Source organism: Myotis davidii, unplaced genomic scaffold (genome assembly GCF_000327345.1).
Source record: "Myotis davidii unplaced genomic scaffold, ASM32734v1 scaffold38, whole genome shotgun sequence".
NCBI classification, from domain to species: domain Eukaryota; kingdom Metazoa; phylum Chordata; class Mammalia; order Chiroptera; family Vespertilionidae; genus Myotis; species Myotis davidii.
In genome coordinates, this window is record NW_006291383.1 from 1,395,149 (window position 1) to 1,406,040 (window position 10,892).

Sequence of the window (10,892 nt, forward strand, 5' to 3'; positions counted from 1 at the left end):
TGCTACTCACAGTGCAGCATGCATCGAGTTCCTCAGTGTCCCTCCCTCACCCAGTTATTCATGCAATGCAATGATGTATGTGACTGTACCATTCAAGTGTACAGTGGAACCTCAGTTCTTGAACTCAGTTCATTCCAGAAGGTTGTTTGAGAAGCGATTTGTTCGAAAACCAAATCATCTTTTCCCATTAGAAATAATGTAAATGGAATTCATCCATTCTAGACCACCAAATGATTCCCTGTTTTAAACTTTCTTATATACAGTGCATGTCTTATATACAGTACTGTTTAATCTATAAATAAGCACTTCTTTTCTTAAATCTATGGAACCACCCCCTACCAGCTTTAAAGGGACCACGTTCAGCACTCATTCCAGGGGTGTCTTTCAGGTCAGCATGCAGCATCTTTGCTTGTTCACTTACCACTGCCCCCCAAATGCTGTCACTGGCTAACTGCGTTTCCTTTATCCAAATCAACAAGTTTTCCCACCTCTTCAATTGCCTGTGACCATTGTTGCTTTCACACCCTTAGCAACATTAGCACTCCTGATGGCCTCTTTGTTTTAAAATTGTGCTAATCGTTCCTTTCCCCAGCAACAAAAGCATTCTCTCCTTTGTTGCCTGAGAGATGCTTTTTGTCATGCTGAGGTATCAGCATGAAAGGGTTGTCAGTTCAAAAACTGAAATTTGGTTCCACAATGGAGACATTTTTTTTTCTGTGAACAACTTGGTTAAGAACCGAATTGTTGGAGACGGGAGACGTTCGAGAAATGAGGTTTGACTGTACATATTATTATTAATAACCTTAAGGCCTGTTGCATGATTTGCATTTAAAGTACCTCTGGAAAAATTGTGTGTGGGGAGCATTTTTAGGTTTTGCTATTAGTTCATATCTGTAGGCAGTCAAGTCCAGCCTTTCTGGAGTCCCCCAAATCTCCAAGGAGAATTCTTCAAAACACCGAGAATGAAGAAAAGGAGGCTGCACTTCATCTTTTCACTGGATGGAGTGTGTAAGTGTGTGCATGTGGGGTCTTCCTCATGAGACAGAAACAACCAGCAGTTCTCCAATGCACAATAAACCAGTTTATTTAAACAACGCATTCTGTACTGTGTTTGGCACATGAGGCAACAAGGCAGGCACATTCACACGTAACAGGTACACGTGGGGAGCTGTCGAAGCAAATCATTGCATTTCTTCACAAACTACAGTCACAATGCACACGCGATTACCTCTACAAAAGAAAGTTGAGCGTCCGTGTTCACCAAGGAGGCAGAAGATATTTACACGTTCCTCAGTCCAGTTCTTTCAGGTCTCCATGGCCCTGTCAGTCTGGCAGCGTGTTGTAAGGCAGCCGAGACTGCCTTTCACAAGAGACGTGTCTGATTCCTAAGCGTCAAGGCTTCTTCTGAGGGGCTGAGAGGGAGTGAAGTCTACAGCGCCAGTCACTCAGCATAAAATAGCATTTTCCAAAACAAATGCATCAAGTACATGGGGGGCAGGGCTCGATGGTCTAACAATATAAGAAGCATTTATTTTTCCCTGACACATGCTTCTTGCTCATTTCTTTAATAACTTACATTCACTGTTCTCCTGCCTTTGCACCTTTTGGTTTCATCATCATGGAGAGCTTTGTTCTTACTTCTACATTGATATGACATTTAAAATGATGCTAAGATGAAATGGTGAAACCAAGGAGGTTAAGTGAGAGAATATATCACAAACATTCTTTTGTCTTGACTTCTGATTTATGCTTTCGCAGTGGATTGTCAGCTTTCCATCTAAATAATGGAGGCTGCATGTTGTGGTGTAGCACAGCCAGTGTTTGAGGTGCCCAGACTTCAATTCCAGTTAACTATCTGGGAAGTTAGACACTTCCTATTTTTGGAACCTCAGTTTTCGCACCTCCACATTGACGATGTTGGTTTAGAATCCAGACCTGAGATAATGTCTAGATCTGTGAAGTGCTGCTGTGTCCCGTGTAAGTGATGCTGCATTGTGATGTTGCAATTTTTTTGTTCTGTGTCCTGGGATAATTTCAGTGCTAATTGGTCATGCTTGATGATTGGATCTAAACCCATCAATAAACCCCTCCCAGGCTCTTGGCTGTCAGGCTGCTTCTCTGAATAGTAAGGGCTCAGATCTGTATCTTCAATTGTGGTTAAAGAGCATTTCTGACATGGAGACCAATTATTTTAAGTCTTGCAAAAACGGTCTAGATTCCAGATTTTGAAGAGAAACCTCCCCTTCCTTTTTGCAAGTATGCCAATGACTTTATTCCACCTACACATGCTGACTAAACCTTTCTCCCATTATCTACCAATTTTCCTTCCCCCCCTCCCTAGCTAACAATGTTGTGAGAGTGGCTGGTCCCCCAAGACTGGTTTTGCTCTGAACATGTTTATAATAAAATGGGGCCTGCTGGCAAGTCCCTTCTGCTTATGTTTGTGGACTTATGTCTTTGGTGTCCAGAAAAGAACCAGAGAATGGAGGTGTACTTTGTTCCCAGGCTACATACATGCAATTTTGTGTGAATGCAGAATAACATCTGAACATGTACCTGACTCCTTTAAAACCAAATGTAGCTTATCCAGTGTAGAAAAACAAACTCATTTAGATGAGTTAAGGAGAACAAAAACCAGAGGTTGTACCCTGGCCTTTTAAACATAATATAGAAAATGAAATGTCCAAGTTGAGTTTCAAACATTTACAGTCCAGCAATGCCTTACTAAACCTATAAGATATTTACTATAGCAAGGGAAGTAGATTTGGTCCTTATGATCTAATTTTGATTTACTATACACAGAATAAAAAAACAATGGCTACTTATTGTGTATAAGGAATTAAGTACATTTTTTTCTAGGTTTGCCTTCCAAAGGATTTAATTAAACCCATTTAAGAATGATTTCTATCGGAAAAACTTCTAATTTGCAAACAAAGCTTGCTTTGTTGCTCACTGGGGTGTCTGATTTCTAAGTACTCAGTAAGGAAGGGCTTCACTTACAACCAGTGTTGAGGAAGAAGGAATGTTGTACTGGCCAACTGCAGTGGCCAAATGTTTTTGGTAGTTTTTATTTTCAGGATCTAGCCTTACGCTAGCTTAGCTAAGTGCAAGGCTTTGCAAGACACCTTCCTCTGAAAGTTTTCCCAGTGGTATCCTTATTTAGTGGTATTTCTTGCCCATTTGGAACTTTTCTGAGGGCAGATACTGGTAAAGCCCAGCAGAGTGCATACTCAAACCCTGGGAATGAGGCATACTTATCTGAGTCCCTCTGGGTGGGGTAAAACATTGGAACTACAGCACCGCTGTAGGTGTGGTGTGGCCAGGTAATCCTATGGGATGTCTTATTCTTCCTCTGCTTGTTTACAGGCACTGATTTCTTCTTGATGCCTGTAAATTTTGTTTTGTGTCAAAAGGATGAAAAGCAAGTGCCCAGGGAAAATTAGAGAAGTAGAGAACTAGGTGATGGACTATAGGATATGAAATAAGATCAGCCAAACATTGTTTCAATTGGCAGTTAAATACAAATGTTTACCTGGAAAGTCACCCTTAGAAACTAGACAAGCCTAGTAATCTCCTAAGGTACTGAGGAGTATGTTGAGAGGTTCATAAGAGACACATGTTAGGGAATATTTTGAACTTTAGGGTCCTTAGCCTCGGGACCCAACGATATACTAAAAATTAGTAGAACCAAAGTAGGAATGCTTCCTTGGGAGGAGGGTGTACTTGGGAATTCTTCCAAAACCACTGATAGCATCTCCCATTTGGTACTCACTGACTCAGAAATTGATTGGCTCTTTAAAACATTTCAGCTGGTTGACATCAACTTAGTAGCTTGAAATTGGCTATGGTGGGAGTATTTACACCACAGAAATTGGCAAGTGCTACAAATCAGGACTTCATCATTCTTTAGAGCCAATTGTTGAACATTTATCAGCACATCAAAGAGCTAAAATTGTTTCTCAGTCTCACAGAAGGGAAATTAAAGGAGCCCTTTACTATCTGGGATGATTAAAGGCTCTGCATGTGCACAGCTATGGAAGGCCAAAACTTCTTTAGGATGGGGACACCTTAGTCAATAGGGGTTGGCACAGGCAACCAGTGCCAACTGACCTCTCATATACCCAGTTGGTCTTAAGAATTTTAGCTTCTTGAATTTCTTTTTAAAAAATATTGGTTTCATTTTAACATGGGGACATTTGTATTTGGGGTATTACCTGGAGGTTGAGAAATAAGACCCCTTTAGTAACATTTTAAGCTCTGGGAATGATATCCAAGTAGAATCTGAATGATTAATTTAACTTCCCTGCTTCTCTATCTATTTGTAAAGATAAGTTACCTGAGATCTGCTTCTTCGTTTGAAATATAAAGAGCTGGACTAGGGGTAAAGTATACTAAAGCTATGTCTCCCCACTCTATCTTCAGGCTTGCATCCATTCTGACAAATTAGCCAGTTAATATTTGTTACAAATTGGTGACTGGTCACTTCAGCCATAACAGTTGAATGATTGAGTCAGTAAGACTATATCTGTGTTGCCATGTATCCTGATAACTTCAAGGAGCAGATCTGCTACTTGCATAAGGAGTGGTAAGCTTTCAGCTACTTTGGTGATAATGATATGTATGACTTTGCTATATATTGTTCGTTCCCAAATGATGGCCACCCCAGAATCACCTGGGATTTGTAAGCTGGGTTTATCCCAGGACATAGAGTCAAAAGTGTAGGGAGCAAGAACCATACATTAAAGAGCTTCTCATGTCATGCAACTTTGTTTGCTGGTGGATCAGCAGTATAATCCAGGTCCTAACCCTATAACCCATTGTGGTCTTAAATTGCAGTCAATTATTCTATGACAGGCTCTTTACTGTGATTCCACTGTAATTAACAAGAGAATGAGCATCATTACAGATTAAAACATCTATTCAAACACATATATCTTCAATAATTCATTACAATAAAAAGACATTTTAAGAAATACTGCATAATACAATAACAATGTTCTAAAATTTGCTGTGGTAAAGCAGAGTGTGAAAGAGGCATATTTAGTCATTTTGGTCCTTGGTGTCCACTGACCTGTAGCCTTGATTAATTGGGCCACAGATCCAAGACAGGTCAATCAGGTGGCCCTGGGGGACTCTAGGTCCCCAATACTTAGATACTCCATCGGGGTTTTCCAGCCACACACTCATAGCCCCAACTCTCTTTAAAATAAAAAGAACAGTTCTGCACATTCAGGGAGAAATAGAGGCCAAACAGATATGTTTGCCTGGCACATTCACAAATTAGGGGAAAAAAGATTTAGAGATCTAGAACTATACAGAAAACTGCTCATTCTGTCATTTTTCACATGAAGACCCAGCCCAAATTATTCATTATTATTTGCACATCTTAGCATATTGAACTAAATGTAGTAATACAAAGCCTGCTGTTGAAATTGCTCACAACATGGAAGGCATTGACAAAGGTATTTCTTACCTCAAGGGGTCTGAGCTGAGAATATACGTATGGAGAAATACATTCTCAGTATTCAACTTTCAAATTATGCATACATATCACTAAAACAAGATTTTATTAAGATGAATAGATTATTGAAGATTCCAGCTGTCAACTGTGACCCATCAGTAACTGAACTGTGATTTATCAGAATCATAATTTACCAAAAAGGTTTCCTCTCATTTTAGGCATAATGTTATGTTATTATCAGTAGACTTTGTATAGCTAAGTAAGAATCCCCGTTATTGTTTTGCATTGAGAAATAAATAATTTGGGGTATCTTTTTTCTCCTTTACAGCTTTTGTAACTTATTTTCTGTGCCTTGTGAACCCCAGACCAAAATCACTTTCCCTTTGAGCCCATCTTCATTGGATGCTGATAAGGCCAAGAAATATTAGATGAGGAGGTATAATTGCTTCACTGATTATCTATGCAATCTTGGGAAAATCACTTAGCTTCTCTGATTCTCCATTTCTTATTTGTAACATCAAGAATTAGGACTAAAGATGCTCAAAGGCTCTTCCAGTTTCAGTGTCCTAGGGTTCTACAATTCTGTTCCTGCTTCCTTGGGCCTCAGGTCAACATCTCTTTGCTGTGTAAGAGTGTTTAATAATTAGTACCTTGCCCAAAGTCAGAAGAAATGCTCTTCCATTCCTTGGCTTCCCCACCAAATAGGTTAGTCCTGGCATTCACATTCATGGATAACTGGAGGCTCAGGCACAAGGAGGCTGAGGCAGCCTCTCCCTTTGCACATTCTGGCTGGTAGCCCCATGGTCAGGTGCCTGATATCAAAGTCACAGACAGATGGCACAGTGGTCACAGTCAGCACTGCTAGGCACATGATACTACTAAACACAAATACTTTTACAAAGGGTAAGTACATTTAAGACACAGAAGCAAAGGAAGAGGAACCATAGGTGTTTAATTATCAGATATGAAAAAGATTTTCTGGGTGTGGGAGGCATTCTTGATATCACATTTTATATCTGTCTCCCTTGGAACTACATGTCTGTGCATGACATTCAGAACAACCATGAAAACTTAAGGGACTAGCATTAAGCAGGTTGCTAAATGTTCGTGGGGCTTTCTTACCTCTGCAACTGAATTGGTCATTTGTACTGGTATCATGTGTTGGGGGTTTTATGGTGAAATTTACTCCAGTTGTTGAGGGTGGACTCTGCTGTGAATATCAGTAAAGAAGAAAGATTCTGTCAAAAGGATGCATTTAACCTAGAACCAATAAAGCAAGGGCAATGGAAAAGCCAGGGGTTTGTATCTGTAGCTGAATCATGAGGGGGGACCCAACTGATCCAGCTACAGGTCCTGCCTTCCCAGTTCACTGCTCTTGACCACACAGGAAGTTCTGGTTACTGGCACCTCTGCCTTTCATATCAGGACTTATGGGATTCACCAACTCTTTTGGTCATGACAGTGGTTATATAGGTTTAATATTTGGAACAGTCTTTAAAAACAGAAAGAGATTTTGTATAATGAGCTAGAGGCTGTTTTTCTCTATGCTGGAACTGTAGGTCAAGGGCATAACTAACAATAAAAATAACTGTAAAAACTGCCATATATTGAGTGCTTACTACAAGCTGAAAACTGGGATAAATGCTTTACCTACATATTGCATCTAATTTTTTCAATAGGAGGAAAGTAGGCTGTATGTAAAATTCATAATTTATAAGAATGGTGGTTAACTACTGTGGGAGGGCTTAGGATTTTCTTCAGAGATTTTTAAAGAAAGGGGAAGAGTTATCTTTTTGGCTTAGGAAGTCCTTCCTAGAAACAGGATATAAGCCTGGTCTCTAAGCCCTTCTAGTTCTGGGGCACAAGTCTATTCAACATTTTGAGTTCTTGTGAAAGTGAAAGATGAAATGATGTTGGGAGATGGAAAAGTTCTCCCACTCTAGATTAAGATGGAGCCAAGAGTGAAATGAGATTTTAAAAAACCCAACAAACACTTGGCTTTATGATGAGATTTAATTTAAATGTTCCACCATAGATCGCTTAACTCAGCAGTTCTCAACCTGTGGGTCGCGACCCCTTCGGCGGTCGAATGACCCTTTCACAGGGGTCGCCTAAGACCATCCTGCATATCAGATATTTACATCATGATTCATAACAGTAGCAACATTACATTTATGAAGTAGCAATGAAAATAATTTTATGGTTGGGTCACAACATGAGGAACTGTATTTAAAGGGCCAAAAGGTTGAGAACCACTGACTTAACTAGTTTTAGGGATTCTGGTTCTTTGTTTTTTTTAACTTGTCTGGTTCAAAGTGTCTACATATTTGTATTTAGTGAATTTTAATGGGCACGTTGGGATTAAAACTCTAGTCTCGAGTCAAAATCTGGCCTGTGCAGTGTTGGCATTAATATCACTTAGCTGTAACCTAATGAACTAAGTGCTTAGGAAGAGCCAACTAAACATTTTGTCAGTTATCAATCTTGCAGTGATCCTGACAGAGCCCAGCATGAGAACTGTAATAGCATCCTCTTTAGAGTGACAGGGAACAAGCATGGTTTTGCTAGGTATCAAATTATACCATTGAATTTAGAAATTTAAAATTTAGAAATTTTAATTATTTCAAATATCAATCTGTTCTAGTGTTTTCCATTTTGAAATATCTATTCCTATTTCTCCCCATCTATTTGGATGATTGCCATCAATCAGTGTTGTAAGATGTCACAATTGGCAACATATTTGAACCTGTATGGTTTTTCTTTCATTAGTTAATATCTGGGTCTATGCAGGGTTCCCTGATTAGCTTTTTTAAAAAAAATTGGAATAAGACAGCTCCCATTCAGAACCAGGCAGACCATGAGCATAAGGACTATGTCTTTCCATATTGTATTTGGTTTAATTTTAGGCATGATTATACTTTTCCCAAAGGGGCGGGGGTAGTGAGCTGATCGATTACTGAACTACAGCAATTCTTTTCAACAGTATTTGTAACATTGCAAAAAATCTAAATGAGATTTCTGGAAAAGAACAAGCTACCCCACCCAAATGTATTATAAATATGCTTGACTGGCATTTGGAAAGAAGAAAAAAATTCTTATTAAAATTTAACATCAACTTGGCCAGACTTTGGGCTGAATTGAAAGAACAAAATGCTGCCCAGTGAAAAGCCATGGATGGAAGTGATATGATTTCTACTTCTAAGGCTGAAATAATGAAAAAGAGAATGGCCCACTAATTTCTTCATGGCAAGTCTGCACATCTCAAATTACAAGAGTTATTTAGTACCAGATTTTGCCACTGCACAGTGGCTTTTCATTTTGAAATACTAAATCTGTAGATGTATAGATCTGATTTCAGTGGGAAGGGGGAATATCCAGTGTCTACAATTGTTTTGAAGAGAGAAAATGATTCTGGAGCAGTGCTGGTGGACACAATGATAGTGAAGTTGATCTCACCTGAGCACTATTCAAATGGGGGCCTGGCCAACCTTGAAGCTTCTACTTTACTCAAATCTTGCTGGTTCTCAAAGGCTCTGAATGGGCAACATGGTTACAACACTTTAAGGTATACGGGGTCCATGAAAACTTCTAAGCATTCTTCTTTCTCTATGTCCCAGACTCTTAAGTTGACTCATTGCTTCTATATTCTGAGATTATTCCCAGCCCAGTGCTTGAATTGGGATTGTGAGAGGCACTAAACCCAGGCTGGAATGCCCTTGCAGATGTGGCAACAGAATGATTTGCCATAATAGCACTCATGACAAGTGGCCATGCCACCCAAGACATAGGCTTTCTCTGTAATAGTAAAAGATGCACTGCATTATATGACACTTGCCACAGATGGACCACTCTGCTGTAGAAAGACTGTCTCGATAGTGAGAACTTCATAAGAGGCATTTCTTATCAAAGTAATCATAACGAGATCCATCATGATTTGCTCAGTTTGTCATGAAACATCAAAGTTACCCAGAGCCTTGAACACATCAAATACAGATGCAGCATATGCAAGCAAAACCAATTCACTATGATTCCTAGCAAATTATTACACTCCATGGCAGTGGGGAAAAGGAGAGGCATAGAGATAAAGGGAGAGAGGGAAAGAGATATGCATAACAATTTTTTATGTTTCCATTTTGAAGAGTCCGATCCCACGCAGGAAAAAATGAAATCCTGCCCAAGTTGACCAGAGGCCTCTCATTATGAGCACTAAATCTTGAGCAAAGCTGCAGAAACTCCAGCTCCAGTCCTCATAAAAATGGGAGGCAGTTTATTATTAAAATACAAATAGGAAAATACGTCAAACCATTTGTTAGCAGCATGGTTCCAAATGCAACATTCCATTTATCATTCAAGTTTTAATCATGTGGCTTCAATGCATCTGTCCTGCTAAGACCCATAGGAGAGCAGTGCAACAGAGGGAGAGGAGACATTGTTCCTTTTAAATGGCAGACAGTCCTTATAAGAAATTCTCTAGGGTTCTATTCTGATGACTATTCAATTTGATTTGGGGCACTTTTTAAACCACCATTTGGCACTTTCTGTTTGGAGTTCTTAGGCACAGTGTGACAGAGTCAGCTTGGTGAGCCCTTCCCCATGCATTCGGTACAGCAGCTGAAACTCAGCAGGCAGCTGGTGGGACTCCTGCCACTTGGTGGTAAATTTGGTTCCTTTTTTGTCATAGTAATGGTATGGAAGATCTTCCCTGGTGTTGGGGTCAAATCCAAAAGGCCAAAATCCATACAAGTGGATCTCTTCACATATTGCTGATGCAAGGGTGTACATAAGAATACCTGTGCTCAGCCGTTTGGGCGACAAATGTTTGTTTTTCCAGTACCTGTGGAACAATAAGTATAGGTGGATTCAGTGGCCAGTGTTGAAAGTTTCGGTCAGAGGTCATTTGACTGGGTTGGGAGGTCAGTTTGTCCAAGCAACTTTGACAGACTTGCTTTGAACCTATCTTTTAGACCACAAAACACCTCTGTGTAGGACTAGCTGCATAATCTGTGAGACTAGGAGCAAAATGAAAATGTAGGTCCTCATTGTAAAATGTATTGAGAATTTCAAGAGTGCAGTAGCAGATTATTAAACCAGGTGCTGGGCCCTTCTAAAAACGGGCTTCTGTGTGAACCACAAGGCTGCACATGTTGGTAGCCCACCCTGCCTCTGGGTTGGCCTAGACCGTGATGGCGAACCTTTTGAGCTCGGCGTGTCAGCATTTTGAAAAACTCTAACTTAACTCTGGTGCCGTGTCACATATAGAAATTTTTTGATATTTGCAACCATAGTAAAACAAAGATGTATATTTTTGATATTTATTTTATATATTTAAATGCCATTTAACAAAGAAAAATCAACCAAAAAAAATGAGTTCGTGTGTCACCTCTGACACGCGTGTCATAGGTTCACCATCACTATCCTAGTGGGTGGGGCG

General features: G+C 39.8%; 1 protein-coding gene and 1 long non-coding RNA gene across 2 annotated transcripts in view; one reads left to right on the forward strand and one right to left on the reverse strand.

The window, feature by feature from the left end:
* Positions 1–10,892, forward strand: part of LOC102758836 — a 117,716-nt gene that overhangs the window by 26,255 nt on the left and 80,569 nt on the right. The gene's annotated exons all lie outside the window — the stretch shown is intronic.
* The window catches only part of ST8SIA3 (ST8 alpha-N-acetyl-neuraminide alpha-2,8-sialyltransferase 3), a 9,907-nt gene continuing 7,353 nt past the window's right edge, over positions 8,339–10,892 (reverse strand). The window contains exon 4 of the mRNA XM_006764453.1: positions 8,339–10,295. Within this exon, the coding sequence (XP_006764516.1) occupies positions 10,013–10,295 (283 nt within the window). The 3' untranslated portion in view covers positions 8,339–10,012. The remainder of the gene's footprint in view (positions 10,296–10,892) is intronic.